The sequence below is a fragment of the Podarcis liolepis genome (assembly GCF_965112155.1).
Source record: "Podarcis liolepis genome assembly, chromosome: 16".
Classification (NCBI taxonomy): domain Eukaryota; kingdom Metazoa; phylum Chordata; class Lepidosauria; order Squamata; family Lacertidae; genus Podarcis; species Podarcis liolepis.
The window spans coordinates 14,228,221-14,254,223 of NC_139567.1; the positions used below are offsets into that span (position 1 = coordinate 14,228,221).

At 44.8% G+C, this 26,003-nt stretch overlaps 1 protein-coding gene across 3 annotated transcripts in view; it reads right to left on the reverse strand.

Annotated features, from left to right (window-relative positions):
- The window catches only part of KIRREL3 (kirre like nephrin family adhesion molecule 3), a 741,064-nt gene that overhangs the window by 140,291 nt on the left and 574,770 nt on the right, over nucleotides 1–26,003 (reverse strand). For all 3 annotated transcript variants that reach the window (XM_083480504.1, XM_083480502.1, XM_083480503.1), the window contains 2 exons: nucleotides 23,008–23,158; nucleotides 3,081–3,186 (listed from right to left, as the gene is read on the reverse strand). In XM_083480504.1, coding sequence (XP_083336630.1) covers nucleotides 3,081–3,186; nucleotides 23,008–23,158 — 257 coding nt within the window. The remainder of the gene's footprint in view (nucleotides 1–3,080; nucleotides 3,187–23,007; nucleotides 23,159–26,003) is intronic.

Consider the following 26,003-nt stretch of genomic DNA (forward strand, 5'->3'; position numbering starts at 1 on the left):
AAGGAGGAAAAGGCATGGAGGACCTAATCAAGGGGAAGGTTTTCAGACATGTGTTGAATAACCATGCCCACCCTTGCGGACAGCAAATTCTAGAATCAATCTAGATTGAAAGCAGCATGTTGAGGATGGGCATGAACAATTCTGGATTGAGAAAAACTACGTTTTTGTGCTACAAATGGGTTAGCGTGTATACAGACTATGAATCATAGATCTGGGCGATCGGGTGGCAAATGTTGGAGCAACAGTGTTTGGCGGCTAGGAATAGCAACTGCTGTCTGCTAGAGACAGCTTGTCTGCTTTCTAAAGCCCATGATGCTATGGCTGCTGCCAGTTAGGATGGAGAAATGTGTGAAAACCACAGCAATTCCTCCTCACCTTAGCAGCACAGGGCCTGGCAAACAGTAAGGCAGTCTCCTCTCTACACTTCTGCTGGAGTGTGGTGGAAGGAAATATTCTCCTTTCCACAAGACTGCAAAGCATGCAGACAAACTGGATATTTCTTTGCAGATTTGGCCCAATGTTCAGAGAGGAACTAGCACATCCCTGGCTACATAGAAGGCCACCTCCACTGGCCCCCACCTGTACACATGAAGATGGATGGTCCAAATGATATCTACACAGATACAGTTCAATAAGCATAGGTCAAAATCACATGGTTGGTCCCCTGATTGAATTAGAAAGTCAACCATGTGATTTTTTGCCAAAGGCTGCCCTTACAGGTATGGGTAGAGCCAGAGCACCAGGTGAGCACCAGGGGAAAGCTGTGTATACTTGCTGCTCTGTTCGCATTGAGGCTGGATCAGGGGAGGTGGGGTGGCCCGGGCAGAGGGTGGCACAGATAGCACATGCTCCTTGTAGAACGCAAACCAATTCTTTATACTAAGCTCTTGCAAACCTGTAAACGTGGGACTCCCAGGCTGACGATAGCACCTAACAGCCTCTGAGAAAGAGTGCCAGCCGCCATGCAATTGTTAGAAGCAAGGCTGAAAGTTGTAATCAAATGAAGCTAATGAAGTTGTCTATTTCGGAATGTAAAAGATTATGCAGGAAACATGTAATAAAGCAAACCTCTCCATAACAGAATGCTCATTCGGCGTGTGTGTTCTGCTAGTGGCGTCCCCGAGCAGATGGTTCCGCTAGCTCACTGCCAGCGCTCTCTAAACAGCCGCCACATGCTGGATTGGGAAGGAGCTCCCGTGCATCTAACAGTGGCAGCTTCAACAAAATGCACAGACGGCTGCAATGCTGAGACAATTGGAGCCCATTACCATATAACAACATTATCAGCACAAAGGGTTTTCACTACAGTGTTTGGTGGGCCTATCGCTGGCTTCATCGGCTCAGCCTGAGGATAAAACTGAGAAGTTTGTGGAGGCCTGCTGCATTCTGGGTAGAGGGCAGAAGTGCTTCCACACCCCTGAGTCTGCACTGCAGTGAAGAAGAATGAAAGGGCTGTAATTTGGTTCAAAAGCCCTCAGCACTGCCTTGGTAAAAACAGTAACGAAGCCAATGAATACTAACAATGGCAGTGCAAGCCAACAGAGCATCTCCATGTTGCTTCTCAGATGTTCCAGAGAAACAATGAAAGGAACTACAAGGACCAGAACCAGGAATCCAACCACACTTCCTGCACTGCTGCCTCATGTGGCTGCTGGAACCACTGCTAAGATCTATAGAAGGGTTGGGCCATTTGGGCCAAGCCACACCCAAGTTCCCTGCACCTGGTGTCATATATGACAAGTGTGGAGCAGGGAAAGAAGCAGCTGGGTCAAAGTAGGTTTGCAGACATCACCAATCAGCTGGTGGGTGGTGCCTGCAATGCTCTGTGCACAGCTCTTTGTGGGCATCAGCAATCAACTGATCTTTGGGCTTGTAAAGTCCTCAACAGCCCCCATGATTAGCCCATTGCAGAGGCTTGCATAGCTCCATGTACAAAGACCCCATGCCCTAATTATCAGCTTACTGTCAAACGTGGCCTATAGAGGGGTGTGGGAAATAAAGCTCTGGCCCACTGGCTAGATCTAGTTCCTTAACTCTGCACTACAGGCTGCAGCATTCTCTAGACCAGCCTTTCTCAACCATGGGTTCCCAGATGTTGTTGGACTACAACTCCCATCATCCTTAGTTGGCAGCACCAGTGGCCAGGGATGATGGGAGCTGTAGTCCAATATCATCTGGGAGACCCATAATTGAGAAATGCTGCTCTATGTTATAAAGGGTTCCTGGGCTTTGGTATGGCTCTCCCTATCCATTCTGGGTGTTGGCAAACTCTCATAGGCTTCCTGTTCAGGCTGATTTGCAATGCAAATCTCTCTCTCTCTCTACAAAGAATAAAACAAGAAAAGTACATAAAGAGCACAGCAGATAAAATACACAACATTAAAATCTATTTAAAAGCAACAGGTAAAAATAACATCAGCAGGCAAAAACTTGCTGGAATAAAAATGTTTTTTGCCAGTTGGCAAAAAGACAACCAGAGAATACACCATCCATGCTTCAAGGAATAAAGTCTTCCACAATATCAGTGTAGCTACTGAAAGGCCATGCCTCTTATCATCAGTGGTGCCTCTACCTTTGGTGAGACACAGTCAAGAGCCCAAACTTCTGATCTCAGGGAGTGACTGGTACAATATTCTTACTGCTTTTCTGGAACATTTGAAGCAGCTCTAAGACAGGTTACTCCCTGACACATGCACCCAAATTCATTTTTTGAACCAGCCATGGCCTCCTGTTTCCCCACCAACTCATCACCCTCCATGCCTTACATTTGTAACGTAAGAACTGCAGCACTTGCATGTCAAATCTGCAATTTGGGACAGATGTTCCAAGTATGCAATGATTGAGCTGGCTCTGATTACTAATCATTTCGGCTGTGAGCAAAAGCAGTGACTATTTATTTATTATTATTATTTATATATTAAATTTAGATACCACTGTTGACCTGAAGATCTCAGGGTCGTTCACAAGATTAAAAATACAGGATAAGAGCACAAGATAAATGGTTAAAAGAAAAACAAAGCAAAACAAAACAATAACCCCGGCTCCCAAGCAGTTCTGTGACACATTCCAGATTATCTTACCTGTACTGGATAACAGCAGGGTTGGCCTTAGCAGAGCAGTGAAACTTTACGGTGTTGTCTTCAAGGACAGGCTGAGGTTCAACTGACAGATTGACGAGAGGTGGATCTGTAAAGAGACAACAGCCAATCTATTAGCTATCACACCTTTGTGTGAGGAACTGTATCTTTCTGCAGTATTGCTTCCCCATTTTGTCCGGCTGCTGTGATGGATGATTGTGTACTAACTAACCAGCATACCTGTTTGACCTTAGAGTGCCAGAAGTCTTGTGTCCCCAAAGTGAAATCCCTTTTTGTGAGCGAATGATGGCTTTAAGAGCAGAGCAAGTCTGGGAGCAATTATTTCTTGTTCTGCAATTTCTTTTCTGAGTGACTTTGTGAAGGTCACTTTGCTGCTATGTGTGCCTGCCTCTTTATAGGCCTGCGAACACAAAAGATCTGTTGATCCAAACAGTTAACGCAGTGGACCAAAGATTGTAACACATTCTTGATACTGTGTAAGAGCTAATCTTTCACATACTGTATCTAGGATTGGGGGAGAAATTGGAGTCAGTTCACATTTAAAGGCGAACCTACTGATTTTGCATTTTCTGAAACCATACACATACCAAAAGCCAGTTATCCTTTGAGCCTGTGATTTGAAATTTGCAGTCTTCCAAATTTTGAAATGCAGTTCTCTAGTCAAGTAATGGGTGCACAAATGCACAGTAGATTGGGGTGTGTGCATAAAAATGCATATATTAGTGAAAACAACATACAAGAAAGCATTATGTTGGGGAAATTGTCTTGCAAAAGGTGTAGAACTGTGTACAAAAATGGGCATATTAGGAGAGATTCACACTAAAATGTTGGTGAATTTTCATGAGGACTGTAGTCTGTGGCATAGTGGTATAGTCCAGGTACAGTTTTACCACCTCTCCTGCACCACCAGGCAGTGGTGGTTGGTGCCCACTGAGACTGGTGGGGTGGAAAGCAGAGAGACCAACAGTAGGGGGAGCCAGAGCCAAATGACTAGTGGAGCCAACTGATTCTTGTTTCATTGCCTGCTGAGTTCTACAAAGGAAACATGGAGACTAAGGAGGAGGACGAAGAACCTCCTGGACTGGTTGTAAGTTAGAATGCTGGCAGGTGGGGTCTGGCTCAGGGCAGACTGAGAGTAATGGGGCAGGGCCACTGAAGCTGCCTCCTCTGAGACCAGGATTTGCATCTGGCTTATGAAGTAGCAATTGACACATAGCCATAAGAATATAAGAAGAGCCCTGCTGGATCAGGCCAGTGGCCCAACTAGCCAAGCGCCCTCTTTTCCATTAAGGCCACTCAGATACACGTGGGAAGCCCACAAGGAGGACATGAATGCAACAGTGCTCTCCCACTCACGATCTCAAACAACTGGTACTCAAGAGCACGCTGCCTCTGATCCTGGTGGTATTAACGTCCGTAATAATCAGCAGCCATTGATAATATTACATGCGCTGACAGTCACATTTAGTCATTTGCTATGGAGTATTCCTTGCGTCAGAAAGCAATAACTGAATTGTCAGCAGATGGGCATTGTTTAAAGGTAAGATGCCTTCAACAGCTTCCAAGGGGGCTTCCTTAATTTGTGAATCAGTTAACAATTGTTTCAGTGTATGTATCGCCCTTCAGCCATTCTGGCCAGTTGTTGCAGGGGGGAAAAACCAGGCTGCTGGTGAAAAGGGAGTTAATTCCTGTGTGGCAAATTAAGTTGTCACACAGAAAATTTGAAACAGGAGGCTCTTGTCATCTCACAGATCTGTTCCCTCTCTGCTGTCTGAGCCAGATTGGCTCAATTTCCCAATTGTGTTCTGGCTGACACAACTGCTGGAGGCGGATGATCCATTATGCTCCACTTGGCACCTCATACCAACTGAGATATAATCCATGTGCCCTGCTGGTGGGCAGGTCAGGAAGAATCTCTCTCTCTCTCTTTCTCTCTCTCTCTTACACACACACACACACACACACACACACACACACTCCCCAAAAAACCCAACATGTTTTCCATTCCAACATAGGAGTATAAGGATTGAAGACTGGTGTCACTCTGAAGATGACAACACCGACACGACTAAGCTGGGATCAGAGGAGGCCACCCTGGCAATATTTCTCATATATCTGGAGTTCCTTTCCTCTTTATTGTACGGACTCAGATATTAGTTTTTAGAATGTCAAATCTGTGGGCTATTAATAATCTTGAACTTGAGGCCTTTGCATTAAGGCAAGGAAAATAACCTCAAGGTAAGAAGAGCATTGCCAGTGGCCCATCAAGTCCAGCATCGTGATTTCAGAGTGGTCAACTAGATAGCTATGATAAACCTGCGGTCAGGATGAGTGCAAGAAAAAGCTGTGGAACATGCAAGTGGCCAGGTAGAATCTAAAGCAGAGCTCTCCAAACTTTTCATGTTGGTGACACACTTTTTAGACATGCATCATTTCACAACAGAGTAATTCAGTTTTACTAGCAAACTTGAAGTTAAACTAACCCATTTCCAGCCCGGGGAGGAGTGCAGGGAACATTTGTGTGACACTGCAGCCAACACACTATTGTGTCACAACACAGAGTTTGGAAAGCTCTGATCTGGAGGATTGAGAAGGGTATTGGAGGGGAAGGTTGGACCACTGAGGATCAATGAAACCCACAGTATAAGGGGTGGGAAACCTGTGGCCCTCCAGATATGGTTGGACTGCAATGGCCAGTGATGATAATAGAATCACAGAATCATAGAATTGTAGAGTTGGAAATGACCACAAGAATCATCTAGTCCAACCCCCTGCAATGCAGGGCACAGACCCACAACCCTGAAATTAAGAGTACCATGCTCTACTGACTGAGCTATCAGGAGGACAAAACTTAGTGCAGGAACAACTGTAATTTGGAGTGACACAGGTTCTTCACCCCTACAGTATGGACAGGAAAACATCAGACTATAGGCACTTTATTGAGTTCTCCAATCCAGGGACTTAATATTCTCTGCCTATCAATGGTTATGATAGTATTTTTTGGGGTGTGTGTGTGTGTCTCCTACTGGGAATGAAGAAGGTTCAGTGCCATGGTTCACCAGGTTCTGAGGTCCTTTTCCCAATTCTGCATATTTATTCACTCTGATAACCCTGTCATAATCTGCACTGGTGGAATGAACCCTACTGAAGTAAAGAAAAATGCCAATATGTGCTGTGATTGCAGGATGCTGGGGTGAAAAGTAAGCAGTTCAAGGTGGCTTCACCAAGGTGATTGTGTATGGGCAGATTTCAGGTGAACATATATCCCTTGTACCAGAGGTGTAGGAAGCCCAGGTGGTACCCGGTGCAAAAGATTTTTTGTCACCCCCTTCCTACGCCTCTGCACCCCCACCTCTGTGACTCCTAAGTACCCTGAGCCGTTGGGGAAGGGGGGGAGCTATGCCGCTTTGCTGGGGCTCTGGCCAAGCTGCGCAGCTTGTCCTCTTGGGGGTCACAGCTCCCGTCCGTCCTCCTCCCTCCCTCCCTGGCTCGCTGTAAAGCGGCAATGCGGGATTTGCTTAAGGTGAGCCAGGGAGGAGGGATCCCACTGCTGTCCGTATGGTGCTCCAGTGGTGCCAGTGGCAAACCACTATGTACAGTGCATGTGTGGTGTTGCTATGCACAGCGCATGCGTGCAACAGAGCGCATACTTTGTACATGGCAGTTTGCCACTGGCGCGGCCTAAGAGTCGTATGGATGGTGGTGGGATCCTCAGCGACAGCGGATGGAATCCTCCGCTTGTGGCTGTAGCGGCGCCAGAGGCATCCCACCGCCATCCTTATGGTGCTCGGTAAGCGCTGGCGGCAAACTGCTATGTACAGTGCATGTGCGGCGTCACTACATACAGTGCATGTGTGCGACACCGCGCATGCGTTGTGCGTAGCTGTTTGCCGCTGATGCATAGCTGTTTGCCGCGCATGCGTTGTGCGTAGCTGTTTGCCGCCCCCCTGCCCCCCTTGTGACGCCACTGCCTTGTACCTTATGATCATTCAATAACTTGGCTTTCAGTGTGAACTGCCTCTTTTGAAAAGTATTTTAGGTGATGTGTAAGGAATCTTGAGGACTTTGGTTGTTCTGCATTTAAATGCAAACCAAATCGATTCACACACACTCAAACCACTGCACAGAATGGAGTGGATTCCATTGGGCATTTTGCCCAATTTTGTGATGCAAGTGTCTGTTCAATAATAAGCAACCTGCATTAAATACATGCAAATAGAGTATGGCTAAAATACATATACTTTTCTCGAATATGCAAATCATGTATTTTAAGTATATTTGAATGCAATTTTTGTCCATTTTTTTAAAAAAAGCTGTTCAATACAGGAATGGAATGGAATGAGTGAATGTGCGAAACAGAGCAAAATGGAAAAATACATACATGTTTATTTATTTACCACTTAATGCCAAAATAGATTTCTAAGTGGCTTACAAAGTGTAAGAACCAAAGTACATAGCGTACGTTACACTTTATATTTTGCTACATGGCATGATATTATTTCTTATATGAATAATGAGGGACACAGTGCCACCACCATATGGCTAAGAATGTATAGAACCTTTATACTCAATATTGATGGAACTCACAGGTGGGATGTGTATGTGTGTGTGTGTATGTGTGTGTTTGTGTGTGTATTCTACACGGAGTATTTGTACAATCTAACACTTTATTACCCCTTTGGAGGTGCACTGTATGTTTGTACTTTTGTCCTTCCCAGCTGTGACGCTTTACACTTTACATTTTTTATTCTTTCTTTTTGTTATTTTTAATTAAACAAACAAACAAATCAATAAAACATTTTAAAACAAGCTAAATTATACATATGAAAGTTCTGCCTCTAGCATTTGATATGTGATACCTGCCTCACACATCCAAGTAATCTCTTGAAACTGATGGCATAATGAATATGCAGATGGAGAAATTGGCCCTCCTATTAACTACTGAAATCCTTAATTCCAGGTGTGCGGTGCGATTGTATGCATGCTTACTCAGAAGTCCTATTCTGTTCAATGGTGCTTTCTCCCAGATAAGTGTGCATAGGTTTGTAGCCTGAGACTGCCTTACCCTAGCTTCAACTTCTGCAAACTGAGAATGCCAGTTAACCTTCTCTGATTCCTCTAGGTCAGGCTTCCTCAGTCACGGCCCTCCAGATGTTTTGAGACTACAATTCCCATCATCCCTGACCACTGGTTCTACTAGCTAGGGATTATGGGAGTTGTAGGTCAAAAGCATTGGAGGGTCGAGGTTGAGGAAGCCTGCTCTAGGTTTATCAAACCCATGCCCTCTAGATGTTTTGGACTACGACTTTCATCATGGCAATGCTGGTTGGGGCTGCTGGGAGGAGAAAAAGAGTCCAACAACATCTGAATGGCATCAGCATGGGGAAATGCCTAAAGCACCCTGCATTTAATGTGCATGTAACATTACACAATGAGGGATGCGGGTGGCGCTGTGGTCTAAACCACAGAGCCTAGGGCTTGCCGATCAGAAGGTTGGCGGTTCGAATCCCCGAGATGGGGTGAGCTCCTGTTGTTCAGTCCCAGCTCTTGTCCACCTAGCAGTTCAAAAGCACATCAAAGTGCAAGCAGATAAATAGGTACCGCTCCAGCGGGAAGGTAAACAGCGTATCCATGCGCTGCTCTGGTTCACCAGAAGTGGCTTTGTCATGCTGGCCACATGACCCGGAAGCTGTCTGCCGAGAAACGCTGGCTCCCTTGGCCAATAAAGCGAGATGAGTGCCACAACCCCAGAGTCATCCACGACTAGACCTAACGGTCAGGGGTACCTTTACCTTTAGCATTACACATGAAAATAGAGAGTGGCTATGAATCCTATTGAAGGGGGGGGGAATCACTGCTTCAAATTGCTCCCACTTAACACTGCAGTGCACAATGGTTTTGGGGGAGCACCTGCTAATTTGAAAAAAGGCATTTATTCTCGCTCATCAGCCTCAAAATCCCTGCCAAGCTCTTATTGGTGTCATATTCCTTTCAGGTTTTAAGGCTCTAGCTTGCCTTTGTTCCTTAAAAACAAAACAAAACCCTAACGTAATATAATGACAAACATCTAAGTTACAAGGGGTGCAGAGAAAGGGAAGACAAAGTTAAAAGGGTAAGAAAGGGAAATAAGAAAACAAACAAACCGCACCCTCTAATTTGTATGGATGGTTTGGCTTTCAGACAATGGAGCACTGCACAACATAGAATACTATGAGATCACTCCCATAAACCTGAGCCAGAATGGCCAGTGGACAATGGTTATGAGATTGGAGTCAAAACATATTGAGGGAACCTAGGTTTGGAAGGCAGGCATAGGCTATGAGGCTGAGTCCCTGAGCTGAGATGTAGTCCCCCAGCTCCCAACCCCGCTAGATGGTCCAGTAGGATACCATGGTCAATGGTATCAAAAGCCGCTGAAAGATCCAGCAGAACTAGGAAACAGCTTTCACCTCTGTCCCTAGCCCACCGAAGATCATCAACAAGCATGACCATGGCAGTTTCAGTCCCATGATGAGGCCTGAACCCTGATTGGAAGAAATCCAAATGGTCTGCATCCTCCATGTGTGCCTGGAGTTGGTCAGCGACCACCCGCTCAATTATCTTGGCCAAGAATGGAAGATTTGAGGCAGGGTGATAATTGGCTATGATGGCTGGGTCCAAAGATGGTTTTTTAAAGAAGCGGTTTAATAACCACTTCTTTAAGTGGGTCTGTGGAGATTCCCTCATAGAGGGAAGCATTCATCACCCAACAAAGCCTAGCCCTGCCTGGCTCCCTTTTATGAACCAGGATGGGCAAGGATCAAGGAGACAGGTGGTCGGTCTCACTCGTCCAAGCGGCCTGCCCACATCTGAACCAACTTTCACTGAGGGGAACCTGTTTTTATTGCTGGGGCTCAGCCTAAGTGCATGTGAAGTGAGAAGGAAGTTGGATGCACCACTGAGCACCTGCACTGTTATCTCCTTCACCAATGAGTGATCACAATCAGCCTCTGCACATTGGTGAAAAAGAGACAGACTAGAGTTCTCCAACCTGTCACTCTCCAGCTGCTTTGGACTACAATTCCCATCAGTCCCAGCCAGCATGGCATTAGGTTGGGGAAGAACTGTGATATAAGTTTTGTATCAGAGGGTACAAGTCCCAGGCAGTTTGGAGCCCCAGCACCTCTCATTTTTAGAAATTCTGCACTAATTATGGTGCAGATTGATTTGCTAGGCTGTGCTAATGACTGCTCTTCTGTTTGCAAGAATGTCTGTAATGGTTGTTTAGCAGAGAACAAGCACCCAATTCAACACTTCTACTGGCCAGATGGAAAAAGAACCTTTTCTGAATGGTCACCCGTCCATCTGCTTCTTATGAATATTAATCAGATGATTGGCAGAGCCGTCAGTGCAGAATGGAGTCGGTCCCTAAAGTTAGTGTGGCTCCTTGGAACGTGGCTGTAGAGGGAGAACGAGAGAGAGATGGTGGTGGGAGGAGTCTGACCGCTTAGACTTTTGGAGCCCTTCACTCAAAAGATTGCAGATTATTCATGATCCACCTGTTCTTCTGCTGACAAATTATCAGCTCTTAACCAGAGCAGAAGGGAGAAGGAGCCAGTAACTTCTGTTCATTTCTCCAGCAACTGGCCTTATTGTCACACCAGATCATTTGTGTATTGCTGAAATCAAAGCTGCCATAAGGGCAAGAAGGACTTTTGCAAAGCCTTGCTGAACAGAAGTGACAGTCAAGCTTCACAGCCCCATTTTGTCCCCACAATATCACCTCCGTTCAGTGTCTCCATTTTGTGTGGAAATGTTCACTGGCAAGAGCTAACAAAGGAGAGCAGAGTACATTTTCAGGTTCCATTGACACCCTCTACTGATGTGAAAAAGAAAATGTCCCACCAATATGTTCACTAGTTTGGGAACTCTACGAAGTGCCAAGCAGAATCTTCTCTGCTTCCTAATACAAGACAACACTGTACCACTTACCACTTATCAATTAGCAACTGAGCTATTGTGGCCAACCAATTAGTTCCAAGTCCACCCACATGCAGAAACCACCATCTAGTAAAAAACAATAATAATAATGCAGAGAACCACTCAAATTTATTGATTTTTTTGCTTATGCATCTGGAAATCTTCCTTTTAGTTGCCACCCTAGTCTTTGCAACCTTCTGCCTTTGTAATAATGTAAAAGGTCTTGGATAATTGAAACCAATACAGTGGTACCTTGGGTTAAGTACTTAATTCGTTCCGGAGGTCCGTTCTTAACCTGAAACTGTTCTTAACCTGAAGCACCACTTTAGCTAATGGGGCCTCCCACTGCCGCTGCGCTGCCAGAGCACGTTTTCTGTTCTCATCCTGAAGCAAAGTTCTTAACCCGAGGTACTATTTCTGGGTAGGTGGAGTCTGTAACCTGAAGCGTATGTAACCTGAAGCGTATGTAACCCGAGGTACCACTGTATTACTGGGCGATAAAGTCTGACTGATTCTTGAAGCTCAGGTTTTCAGTACCTTGATGGACTTGAGGAATGCCTGCTGGTCTTGCTTTCTTTTGGATTCACCTTGATATTGAAGACCCTCAGTCTCTCTCCTTCTGATGTTTGTTCAGGCAGATCATAAATCTAATTTCTTCTTTCTTGCTTTCCAGCACCCACTACTTCCCTTTTATCTCTCTCACTCACTGTTCCTCGTGAATCACTGCCATGCCAGCTCTCCTTGTGTCTCCCTCTCTTTCCCCTCCTTCTTGAGACAAGCCCATCAGCCCCAGCCAACATGGCCAATGATCAGGGATAATGGGAGTTGGAGGCCCCAAAACAGCTGAAAGGCCACAGGTTCTCTACATCTCTGTAAGATGACTTTTGCATCCTCATTTTTGTCTGGTTACCATAAGAAGCTGCTTCAACTGAGTCAGACCCATAAACAAACAAACAAAATAATAATAACTCTGAGCAGATAACAGCAAACCAATCTCTATTTCTGTCTTTATCCACTTTTTTACACCAAAAACGTTCAAAGTTTATTCCTTGAGGGGCCCCTTGGCCTGTTGATATGTCTGCTTTGGCTCTCCTGCTTGTTTGCTTTCAAGTTCTTGTCTGTTGCAAAGGATTCTAGGAAATATTCTATGGCACACACTCAACTCACAGGAGGCACTGCCTGCTGGGCTTCTCTGTTGCCATCTGTGAACTAAGAGCATTCCCTAGAAATAGTCCAACACTCCCTGCGCCTACATGTGAATCACAAGAGGCCCCATCTGTATTGGCACGCTGCTGGCTTTTGAAAATGCATGTGTTTACACAGACATACCCTTGATCTCTTAACCCAAGTATCCTGTTTTAATTGCTTTGCTGTTTTCATGATTTTGTTTTATTGCTTATGGTTTTTTTAAAATGGGTGCTTTTTAATTATGGATGTTTATATTTCAATGTTTGTGTAACTGGTTGTTATACTTTGCAAACCTCTTAGAAGCCTGTCAGTCAGTCTTTCATAGAAGCTCATCCACAATGATTGATATCCTCTTTAAAGAACCACAAGGGTCTCCAGAGCGCAGTGTGGAAACCCATGTTTTTACATGGAGGAAGGAAGCTTCAGCTGGCAATGGCGGCAGTAGCAAAGCTCCGAAAGGAAGCTAGATAGGAGGGAGAGAATAAATAACTGGACTGTGGTAGGCAGTGTGGCTTGTGATAGGCCATCCTTTGTTGGCTACAACTTCATCAAAGCTGCTGGTACTTTACCAAGATTCCTTCTTTGTTGGGAGTGCAGCCACCTGCCTTTTGGCTGGGAAATTATGATGAGAAATTATAGGTATTTTCAATTTAGCCTAATCTCATTTTAAAATGCGCAATCCAAACAACAATAAAGGCAGACACAGGTTGGAATATAAATGAGCTGTGCTCCCATAACATCCCTGAGATATATAGCACACTCCTAATTCATTTGCAGGCATCCTGACACTTCCCCATTGTTAGACAACAACAGCTAATCACCTTCCTTTGTTAAATATGAATCACATTTCTCTTTAGTAGCTTCCCCATTGTTTGATAGTTTAGTAGCTGTGGTTAGGATGTACAGGAGAATCCTCTTTGTATACTGAAGGAGAGCAAGCACCCTCTTACTCTGAAAGTTGTTCATTTTTTTTAAAAAAGCAAATTAACAATAAGAATGAATGAAAGTCTTTGAACTTTCCTTTGCAAATGGAATCATGATTTCTAATGATCTGGTAATGGCATGCCAAAGATTCCCCACCAGAAATAAAGTAACATTTACATAAGTGATCGTTCAACATAATGTAATTCCACTCGGTTGCAACTGATAATTCATGCCTGGCTTTTTGTAATTCATTTGAATTACCAAGTCTCCTTGGCTCATTTTCTTAGCTTGTGAAGAATGCACAACCTGAATGGCCGAATGTTATAAGCCACGAACAATTGTCTTCCAAAGTCCTAGTACTGAGAAACACATTTTTTCCTTGGGAACTATGATTCATTCCTCCAACCGTTTTAAGAAGGTGAAAAAGCTATTTACTCTTACAGTGCAATCCCATATATGTAAACGCAGAATTAAGTACAATTGTATCCAATAGGACTTACTCCCAGGTAACTGTGTCTAAGATTGTAGCCTTAGTGGTTCTGTGTGAGTCACAGTTCTGAACATGTCTCTTGATTGGGAGAAGACAGCCTTCTGTAACAATGGGTGACTCCTGTGACTTTGTGCAGGGAGTGATTGAATTATCTAATCACCTTCAGATTCAGATATGCAGAAAATAATTGCACCCAACTTCAGGGCTGATTGGAAGAATGCAAGGCTACATTCATGAATCATGCAGAGATCCAGTAGACAACCTCCCCTTTTGATGTATTTATGTTATAGACTTAAAAATAAAATAAAACCCTGCCCTTCTAATGCATATGCATTACTCAGGGGAGATTACGGTGAGTAAAATAACAATTGGTGGAATTCAACTGTGCACTAAAGTGATCTGTAAGTGCAACTATTTCTGCTTTCCTGACAAAACGCCTTTCCTTCTCCTCCCCCATGCCCTGTTCTGTGGGTTCTCAGAGCAGATTTGGGAAGGAGGTGAGAGTCACGTGGGGGGGAAGAGTAAAGTGCCTTTGGGTTAGCAGGACTCATTGTGCTAGCTTCTGCAACAACTTAGTTGAATCTGGCGCAGACTCATTAAAAAGCAATGCTACCAGTACAAAGTATAACTGAGGCGCAGTGGCTAAAATGCAATTTTGAAATAAAATCATAATCTGTGTCATGGCCAAAGTCTGTTGAAATAATGTCTTCAATAGTTGGCAGAAGACAACCCAAGAGGAGGCAAGTTGTTCTACAGTATAGCCACTGAGAAGGCACTGTCTCTTGTCACCACCAACCATGCATGGAAACCTTAGGTGGGACACAGGGACAGGCCTTTCCCTCTGAACTGGGTAGAAGTTGGTATGGGAGAAGGTGGTCCCTATAATTTCCTGGACCCAAGTCATTTAGGGCTTTAAAGGTCATCCACACATTGGACTTCGCCTGCAAATGAAGTGGTAATCAGCCCACCCTCACTAACATCCTTACTCTTGCATTCTAGACCAGGGTTTTCCAAGCTTGGAGCTGTTTTTGGACTACAACATCCCTAGCTAGCAGAAACAGTGGTCAGGGATGATGGGAATTGTGGTCCAAAAGCTGTTGGAGACCCAAGTTTGGGAAACCCTGTTCTAGACCACCTGAAGTTTAATTTATGCCATGGGGAAATTATTCAGGTGTAATTTGCCCCTATTCCAGACTCTGTTCAGGAGCTGGCTGAGCTAGCCTGAACCTGGCAGAGGGTCACATGACAGAACTAAATGGAGATTGGAATGCGGGCAAGTCTCCCCCACTACTCCATCACACCCCAACCACACTCGCCACTCCCCTTTGGGAGTGTCATTTCAGCTGGCTTTGGCTGAACTGGCTAAGTCCCAGCTGAGCAGGGATGAGAGACTTCAGTTTAGCTCAATATCCCTGTATTCCAAGTTTCCTCATGCTAGCAGATCTTGGATTGGACTGCACAGTAAAATACACATTACCACAGCCAATCTGTTTTCCTCCACAATGGACAGAGCTGATATATCCACCCCACACTGGATGAGTTCTTTGGGCTCATAGGACACAAGCATTTATTTTGTGGCCTGCTCCTCTGATTGGGGTAGATGAAACCACGTGCTACTGCTGCCATTTTAAAACTTCTGTTCTTGGCTGTTCCTTTTGCATTTTGTTCTGATTTTGGGTGTATGTTAAATGGTTTTATTATGCTTGTTTCATCCTGCTACTGTTAGCCGTACAGTGGTACCTCGGATTACAGATGCTTCAGGTTACAGACGGTTCAGGTTACAGACTCTGCTAACCCAGAAATAGTACCTCGGGTTAAGAACTTTGCTTCAGGATGAGAACAGAAATCGTGCAGTGGCGGTGCGGTGGCAGCGGGAGGCCCCATTAGCTAAAGTGGTACCTCAGGTTAAGAACAGTTTCAGGTTAAGAACGGACCTCCGGAACGAATTAAGTTCTTAACCTGAGGTACCACTGTATTTACAATCTCTGAACGGAAAGACTACCTCTCTTAACTGCTATCTTAGTCCCGCAAAGCCAAAAAAGTGTCCATCAAGCCTAGGGCAGAGGCTGAAAGCAGGTCTAAGGTAAAGGTAAAGGGACCCCTAGCCATTAGGTCCAGTCATGACCGACTCTGGTGTTGCAGCGCTCATCTCGCTCTATAGGCCGAGGGAGCCGGCGTACAGCTTCCGGGTCATGTGGCCAGCATGACTAAGCTGCTTCTGGCGAACCAGAACAGTACACGGAAATGCCGTTTACCTTCCCGCTGGAGTGGTACCTTTTTATCTACTTGCACTTCAACGTGCTTTCGAACTGCTAGGTGGGCAGGAGCTGGGACCAAGCAACAGGAGCTCACCCTGTCGCGTGGATTCGAACAGCCAACCTTCTGATCGGCAAGCCCTAGGCTCTGTGGTTTAACCCACAGTGCCACCTGCGTCCCTCAAAAGCAGGTCTACTAGCTGCCTAATGAATCCTCTGTGAGACAGGAGTGGTCTTGCAGTGGCCCTGAGGGCTAAAAATTCAGCAAATGGCAGGATTTTGAAAGTTACCTGATACATATTCTTGCAAAACCTGGCTCGCCTTCTTGAACTCCCATTTCCACCTCAAGCCTCCCCCACCACCTTCAGGCACATCTCCAACTCACCAACAGGCCTTGAACATTTCCTCCCCTCTCTCTTGCTTTTGGAAACAAGCCAAAGTTGCTAATGCAAACTCAGGAGTGTTAGCGTAGCAGGAGAAAGCTGTGAATGCTGGCGGAAGAGTCAGGAGTAACCTCGCGCTGCTCCTTCCTGGCACGCAGGATATGAATTTCCATACAGCCACTGGGTTCTGGCAGTATAAATAGTTTATGGCATATCAAACTATTAAACATGATTTTAATCCCACTTGTGATGTTCAGCACATAACTCACAGGAGGCCTGCTTTGATGTGGTTGGTGGAACGGAAATCACTTTGAACAGATGTTCCAACTGGAGTTGCTTAGTCTCTCTTTTTTTCTTACAAACCCCAGGTCTCTTTTTAGGGGTGTGGGGTGGAGAGCTGGATTGACTCTTCAGTTTAGTGACAGCTTAGGGCTGATTCTCACTACCTTCTGCTTGAGCACCAATGGTTCATCTTAACCAGGATTTTTTCCCTTATCATAAAAACGTGAGGTTTCGCTGAATTTATCTAACTAGAGGGATCCTAAAGTGAGGGACCCTTGTTGCCAGATATTTCTGATTGGCTTTTAAGCAGCAGAAACATTTTTTCTGCCAAGTCATTTATGGAGCAATTGATTCACAAAACGAATTCATTTCTTACACCTTTAATCTTAAAAGCAGAGACCACCAAGGTTTGATGTTGTGCGCACAGTGGAAGCTGGAACATGCACACTGCAGCTTCCTCACTTGGCCCAAACAGCAAAGGCCAACTTCTTAAGCATCAGCCAGTTGGACCAAGCTGCTTAAGAATTAGAGAGCTTCATGGCCCTAATGTCATGGGCAGTGTTTCTGAGGAACCATCCCCTTTCATGTCAGGAGAGAGTCCCTTGCCAGATCAGAAGTGCCTGGCATCTAGTGGGCTGCTTTTGCCTTAGGAAGAGACTTTGCCCAAGTTTTTTTAAAAAAATGTGGCAGTGCTTCTCATCCAGCTGTGCCACTTAAAGATATGCAACTGCTTTAGACAAAGCCAAAATATTGAACTATGTGCTTTGGTAGCTTTCTGGCTGCTGTCTGAAACAAAATGGGTCTTCTGGGAGGTGCTCTGAGTTCACATCCACTCCATACATTGAAAGCAGGTGACTTCCTCACAACAATCCTTGGAATAGTAGTTTGCTAAAGGTGCTGGTAAGTGCGGCTCTGTGGGAGATAAATGACAGTTTCCAGGATTCTTTGGGGCAAGCCACATATGGTTTAAATGTGCTTGTGGAGGTGGATGTGGCTGTGGATGTGGTGTTGTGAAGCAGGCGGTTCCCAAAGCTTTGCTTTCTCTTTGAAAAGGACAATCAGGTGAAGGTTGGTACCCTTTCTCTTAGGCTCTCCACAAAATAGAAATTGCTAAGCAGGCAGAAGATGGGATGGAGAGGATGAGAATAGCATGTGGCCCCTGGAAAGTTGCTTGTGAGGCTGGGCTGAAAAATGTTTTCACTCCATTACAGATATTGCACATACAGGCACAACCACTAGCTTATGTGAAGTTTGAACTGGCCCTTCAATTCCCCTTTGGAACTCCCTCCTGCTACAGGAGCTGCCTCTCTCATCCTTTTGGCACCTGCTGAAGACTTTCCTCTTTCAAAAAGTCTTCCAAGTGGAATTGTCCCCCCGCTCCCCATTTATTATCCTAGTCAGTACTTGTACTGGCTATGCAACTTTATTTATATATGAAATTCATGTATATATAATGCATTGTGAAATCAGTTTGAGAAGGGAGACATTAACTGAACGAACGAATAAACAAATAAATACATCTCAATCAAAGTGTCATTTCCACAATATAGTCAACGGGGAAACATGATGTTTCCAGCTATTCTGAAGCAGGACTCTGCTTTGGATCTTAACCAAAGTGAGAGGACAATTTGAAGAACTGGACCAAACTGGGCTGCTGCTAAAGACCTAAAGTGAATTCTAAAGTGACTCCTTCCCCCTACCGCCACACACACCTCTAATGCTGCTTTCACTTCAAAATTGAAATTTGCTCCAGAAAGGAAACTTTCCATTCTATATTCAGGGATGCACTGCTGGCTCAGAAGCAGCACATGAGGGTTAAATTTTTATTTTTAACACGGTACTTTTGGCCTGGGCAGTTCTGCTTCTCAGCTAGTCCCACCAAAGCCAAAAGCAGTGTGTGAAATGCTACTTTTTATTCATATTCCCTCTGAGGCCTGCTCTCCTTTCACAATGGGAGGGCAGCTGCCAGGTCAGGGCTGTCAGCAGAGACTCACATGCCACTTCCAATTAGAGGTGGGGAACAGAGGGAATTGCAAGTGGGGACCTTGAAACTTCGAGGTTGCCAAAGTTGCACAAACTGCGGCGGACATAGGCGCAGCCTCCCCCATCCCAACATGGAGCCGTAAGTTCTCACAAACAGCAACTCCATGCAAGTGGATCATGGTTGCAAGCCCATTAGCAGCCCTTGCCTATTTTCAAGGCGCTCTATCGTACCCACCATACATGTGAGCAGAGACCAAGAAAAAGACAATTAGTTCATCCCTGTCCATGGTGCTGAAGGAAACCACAAAGCTCCCACCTAGGGGTTGATGTCTGCTATCTCAAACCTCTTGCTGCTGCAGAGTGAAGAATTCATCCCTTTATTATTATACCCCTCTCCATCAACCAGCCACTGCTGCTAAACTGATAAGCCCATTAGAGACCATTAAAAGCAAAATTCTTTTAATAGCTGGATGGGATATTATTATTTCTTTCGCAGCGTGGTCTACCTAATGGTTTGGAGTAAAAATTGGTCTTTTATTGAATCTCCCCTTTCTGAATTGGTTTCTGCTGCCTTTGGGGATTCAGCTCACGTTGCTGGCCTTATACTGTACAGCACGCCATAATGATGCCTCAAGTTCTGTGTTGTTGTTTTCTCCCTGCGTTTGAAGCTGTTGTAACTGTTTGCTGGCTGCGAAATAACCCATACCATTATCTCATTTCATCTTGCCAGTTCTGTCAGGACATGCTAAAGAACAACCTGAGAGCCTGTTAATCTTGCAGTGAAATGGTTGGAAGTTTTAAGTGGTGAATTTTCTGCTGCACTCGAGTTTGTTCAGCCTGTTTTTAATTGGAACCAAGAAAGCAGCTGGCATGCTAATATTGAATGCCCCGCAATTGCAAATTGATGGCAAATACAGATGCAGGAATTTACGAATGTGGCTGATGATGGGCTGGGGGAGGGGAGGGAGAGGAGGGGAAGGTCGGGCCCAATTTGACAGCAGCAAATACAAAAAAAGAAAAAAGATGGATGGAAGGAAGGAAGATGTATATCTTATGGAATTCCTTGTGCTGCCTCTTAAGAAAGAAAGGCTTTAACGAATGAATCAGTAGACTTTGCACAAATGTCGCTGCTATTGGAGCCAGTCTGGATTGATTAAAAATGCATTCAGCACAATGTGCTGGAAAGCTTAACAAGACCGTGGAGGACATAGCAGCAAGGGAATGGCTGCTTTCTGACAATATCTTCACCATGTGGCAAACTGAGGACCAAAAAGTATATCAGCAGCGAACATCTGTTTGTTTGGAGGAGCTGTATATACCTCCTGTTAATATGGAAATACAAAAGCAGTGGTTTGCTGTTTCTTAGGATATCGAATTCTAGGGGCAGGCTGAAGAGCCCCAGCCTCTTGGTTGCAACTGTGGGATTTTAGTCCCTTCCTTAATATAACCTGTCAAGACCCTGAGATCTTCACTGGAGGCCCCTGTCCAGGTTCTCCTGCCTAATGAGGTAAAGTGGGTGACGATTACAGAAAGAGGTTTTTATTGTGGTGGCCTCCCAGTTGCAGAATGTTCTCCCCAGAGATGGTTACTTGGCATCAGTATAGTGTAATGACCTTTTTTAAAAAATAACAAAGGTATAGTTCATTATAATTCTTGTAACTATTTTGTTCGTTTTAATGCTGTGTTAGTTTTAGTGCTGATTTATATTATTTGTGTTTATCTTATGCAGTTTTGTGATGGTTTCATTCTGGCTTTATCTTGACATTTGTGCTGCCATAGGTGGGTTTTTTGTATCTTTTTTTGGTTTTTTAGGTTTGATTGTATTTTTTTATTTTATTTTACCAGTTTTAAATTTGTGAGACTACCCAGAGGACATACAATGGTTGAAGGCCATTGGATGATAAGAGCTGGGAGAGATCCCTGCCTGAAATCCTGGAGAGCCACTGCCTGCAGGCATTTAACCGAGTTAAATGGATTCTCCTGCATTGTAGGGGATTGGACTAAATGACCTTTGGGATACCTTCCAAATCTACAATTCTATGATTCCATGGCCAATCACCTGACTCTGTATATGAGCGCTTCCTATGTTCCAAATGTTCCTGTGTTCATTGTTTGAGCCTTATATGCCTACAACAGAGATTTAAACCAAGATCTAAGAAATATTTTCTCACAATTCAAATGCCTTCCACAGATCACCACCACTGGAAATGCCCTTGATCATCTTTTAAAAATTCCTTCCCACCTTCTGATTCACAACTTTACATTCAATAATACATCTAGGACTTCCCCACACATAATCCCCAGCTTTGCTTCTCTTGTTCCGGACTGGTTTCCTACTAACAACACTAAGAAGCTATTGTGCTTTTCTCTCTGAACAGTTGACAGGCGACATCCTGTCAGCAATTTAAGCTCATTCTAGCCAAATAACACTCTTAAACCCCCTCCATAAGTTTTCCTCACTTCAATCACAACAGACAACAACGCCATCAAGATTTGTAAACTCAGCATCACATCTTCACCTTTGCCCTTCACGTCTCTCTCCAGACCTTCATTTTCCGGCTGCTTCTGAATCTTGTCAATTCATCTGGCAATAACTGCTACTCATTCAGAGAGCTAAATCATTGAGACTATGACTGTCTTGCATTTCGATGACTACTGTGAACATATCTCTCTGGCCTTGACCAGTGGAAGACTGCCTCATTAATAAATACATTCTAAATGTTGCCACTAAGGTAATTTCTCTACGTCATCTCTATGCATACAACACCTTCACTTCTTCAATTAAAACAAACATAAACCACTTATCTCCCCCCCCCCCAAGGTCTTATGTGCTCCATTGATAACTCTTATAAGTCATTCACTGACACATTCCATTCTGGTGTCGCCACGGATGTCCACAGCAACATTGAGACTTTGGCTTGTGTGTTACATGATACAGTGGTATGGAAAACTTGTTCCCATGTATTTTAGTGCACACCATTCATGTTTACAAGGGAAAGATCTCACACTAGACAGAAATCCAGGGGCAACTGATTCCCATTAGCACAAGTGGGGCAGAAGACAGGAAGAGCAACAGTATGTGGAGCCAAATCTGATGGCAGACAGAGCCCTTTCTCCTTCCTACTGGGTTCTACAAGGACATCACTGGGACTTAGGAGGAGGAAGCTGACACTCAGTGCCACCACATGGACTGTATGTAAGTAAGAGGGCAGCAGGGGGCTGAATAAGAGCCGATGGAGGTTCATGGGGCACCACCCCATTTACCATAATGGACCAGCCTCCACTTCAGAAAAATGTCTTTATTTTCCATCAAGGCAATCACAAATTGGCCTATTTAGACTATCCACCTCTTAGAAATAATTTTTCTAATGATAGGTATGGCAGAGGGAGAGGGCAGTGATTGTCATCAGGATTACTGTGCATGTGGATGTGAGGTTTACCCCTTCCATTCCCAGCTGTGAGCCAGATGAAAATTATTCTGCCGCACAACAAGGAGCGTCAGAAAAAAAGCTACCATTGGCACCAAGGGGAGTCTCTCTCCTACCCGCAATAAGCCTCAGAGTGCACAGGAAGGTAATACAATTCAGTACAAGCTTAAAGGTAAAGGTACCCCTGCCCGTACGGGCCAGTCGTGTCCGACTCTGGTTGTGCGCCCATCTCACTTCAGAGGCTGGGGGCCAGCGCTGTCCGGAGACACGTCCGGGTCACGTGGCCAGCGTGACGAAGCTGTTCTGGTGAGCCAGCACCAGCACAGCACACGGAAACGCCATTTACCTTCCCACTATAAAGCGGTACCAATTTATCTACTTGCACTTAGGGGTGCATTCAAACTGCTAGGTGGGCAGGAGCTGGGACCGAAAGACGGGAGCTCACCCCGCCACGGGGATTCGAACCGCCGACCATACGATCGGCAAGTCCTAGGCACTGAGGTTTTACCCACAGCGCCACCCGCGTCCCTTTTTCAGTACAAGCTTAGAGTGATGTAAAATATCAGAAATGGCTACTGAGCACTAGCCCTGCGCCAGGTGACCTCTTCCTTATAGGAAGGGATTTTTTTCAACGAGTACAACAGCATACCCCAAGGCAGCAATATATTTTGTTGTTCTTAGTCTTGGCTTGTTTTTCACCCTCAAAGAAATAAATTGATTACTTCTATGTTGTTTTAAGAGTGGTAGGGCAACAGATTCTGTAAAATGAGGTTGCAGGTGCAGGTTGCAGAATGCATCCCAACAGGAAAAGGTCTTCCAGATAAAATGGCAAAGGATGACTGCAATGAGTTAACCTACGCTCAGGTGGCGCAATGGGTCAGTGCAGCTGGCTGTTAACCAGAAGGTTGGTGGTTCAAGCCCACCCAGGGATAGCTGTGGGCAGGATTCCTGCCTAGCAGGGGGTTGGAGTAGATGACTCTCTGGGTCCCTTCCAACTTACAATTCTGTGATACTCACGTTGAATGTCAATGGTGACAGAGGTCTCCTTTCCATTGGGAATGGCCTTGTTGGTAGCTCGACAGACGATGGTCTGGCCGTTCTCAATGTCGGATGGGGAGACAAAGAGTGTGCTCATAATGCTCTCTCTCTTGCCGTCACGAAGCACTGTCTGCAGAAGAAAACAGAAGTCAACAGTTACCACTTTGGGGAAGAGATGACCGATCTACAGCAACGTGTTGCAGGTTTTGGAACAGGACCAGCCTTTGGCTTTGGAACTGCACCTATTGATTGAAAGCCTATTTCCTTGCATTTTCATTAAAATAAATGCCCAAGGCAGCTAACAAACAGAACACTGTCAAACCCAACAATAAAATACACATGCACACAACTAGCTAACTATAAAAGAGACAAGAGGGAGCAGATAAAACATTTCAATTACCGAGACAAGAGATTAAAAGTGAAAGCTCAACATGCCAAATGCGTCTTGGAATGCCATCAGATTTTTTGGGGGGGGGATGGGGGTGGTTAGACAAACCTTCCTTGGCAGTTTCAAAGTCTACCTGTAACCTACTTAATTAGCAGTTTCTGCAACAATATACGAACCAAACCACAGGCATCCTTCAAAATCTGCACCACTCCAAATTTTGAGGCGCCCTTCTCCAACCAAGTAATGTTTACAGAAATGCATGTGCATTTAAAAAATGCATATATTTAAGAAAATAGCATACCAAAAAAATTGCCATCCTCTGGAGCCAGACCTGCCCTCTTGCATTAATTTTGAATGTTTGTCACTTATTCCAATGTGCACTTTCAGTCGGCACGTTTAATCCTGTCTAGTCAGACAGGCCAGGCATATGAATAAAATAGAATATTTAAAAGCTCATTAACACACCACACTGAAGGTGCTTCTTCACGCCTATCAAGAGGGCACCCGTGTCTGTGGTGCTCCAGAGCCAACCCTTCACACTTCCAAATACCAGAGGTTGCCCAGGTGTGCTCACTGGGGAGCTGGAATTCTAAAGCTTTGCCTTCCCTGTAATGCTTTATGAGAGGAGCAGGAACACGGCTTGGCACAGAATTAATCTGCTGTCAGATTTGATCTGAATCTTTCACTTGGCTTCCTGGTAGCTACATCGGGCTCTGGGAATTGAGATATATTCAGCCCAGACAGGTGCCCAAGTGCAGGCAGTAATGCTCACCTGCCTGGGCCTTTCGTAAAGCTAATCTCATCCCATGCTAAGAAGACAGTGGCAGACTTTGGGGTCTCAAATTTCAGTGGTGTCCTGTGCAATGCCAAAATTCAGTGCCTTCTTCTGCTTCTAAATCATAGTTGCTGTGTCCTCTGTGCAGCCCCAGAGGCTCAGCGCCCAGTGCAACCAAACTGGTTGCACTCCCGTAAATCCGTCTCTGACTGTGGGACCCTGCAGGGCTTGGTAAGGCCCCAGGGAGATTGCAACCACTGTGGTGCCCTCTAGAGGGTTTGGACTACAACTCCCATCATCCCCAAATGGGGGCTGGGAGCATTATAACATCTGGAGAGGCTCACACTAGCTACCCCAGCCTCTGAGAAGTTTGATTGCGACAGACATGCTTCTCTGTGGACACATGCAGTTTGGCTGGAGAAGTGAGTGTTTCTGGGCATGTGCAAAATGACAATAGCAGCAGCAGCAATTTTGATTTTATTTTTTTACTTGCCCTTCACCATGAGGTTCCAGGAAGGGTTGTTGCTATTGTTGTTGTTAATTTATTTATTAAAGTTGCCAGTCACTTTGTACAAAAGAAGAACTCTTAAAGCAACTTAACAAATAAAATCAATTTATTGTTTTAAAACAATGGTTTAACGATTTAAAACTGCACTATTTTTAAAAAATCCTTTCTGTTTGTTTGTTTCTGAGCCACTGCATATGCCCCCTGCCCCACAATAAGAACATAAGAACATCCTGGATGGATTAAAGCAAAGCAGCCTCTCTCTCCCATCAGTCCCAGACAGCATGGTTAATGGAAAGGGATGATGGGAGCTGGAGTCCCAAACATCTGGAGAGCACCAGGTTGGAAAAGGCTGGCCTAACAGTTCATTTAAACCAGGGATGGGGAACTGGTAGTCCTCCAGATCTTGATGGACTCCAACTCCCATTATCCTTGACCACTGAGCATCTTGGCTACGGTTCATGGAACTTGGAGTCCAACAGCATCTGGAAGGCCACGTATTAACCATCACTGATCTTGACCAAAATTCTGTTTCCAGCAGTGGCCAACCAATGGTTTGGGGGGAAGCTACAAGCAAGGCACCATGGCAGCTACTGTCCTTATCTAGCTCCTGGTATTTAGAGGCATACTGCCACTAAGCATGGAAGCTCCATCTCAATATCCTATCTAATAACCATTAATTTTGTTTCAGAAGCTTGGAAATCACAGGAAATCTTGATCAACTGCCCTTGCACACATCTTAATAAATTCCCTTTCTCTACCTTACGGACATACCCAACTGTGTACTTCCTGGCTGTTTATCCTTGCCATGGATAATCAGCAAAGTCTTCAAATCAGAACGATTTGAAGGCACTGAAAAACCAACCAGTCTGAGCTTCCTTGAGAAGTTCAGGGTTAAACCATCTGGAAGTGACTGACGTTCCATGCAATGGAATTTTACCATTCCATTCAGCGCCTTTTGGATTGACCCACCCATTGTGCATCCTTGTAAATGCAGCTACATAGATCTCAATGCATGGCATTATCTCAAAGGACTGGGGGGAAGCACATACAATAGGAACATAAAAACAAGCCTGAAGGAGGCCCCAACCCGCTCACAGGTCCTTGTATGATCAGTGGAAACAGTTGGTCCTGGCAATTATTAACCACTTTCAATTCCACTCTGATAATTGCCACCTGCCCAGATTTTAACTTGTCTGAATTAATTTTAAGATGTATTTTAATTAATTGATGTCTGTTTTTATGCTTATTGTGTTGTTTTTATGATGTTAGCCACTCTGAGCCTGGCCTCGGACGGGGAGGGTGGG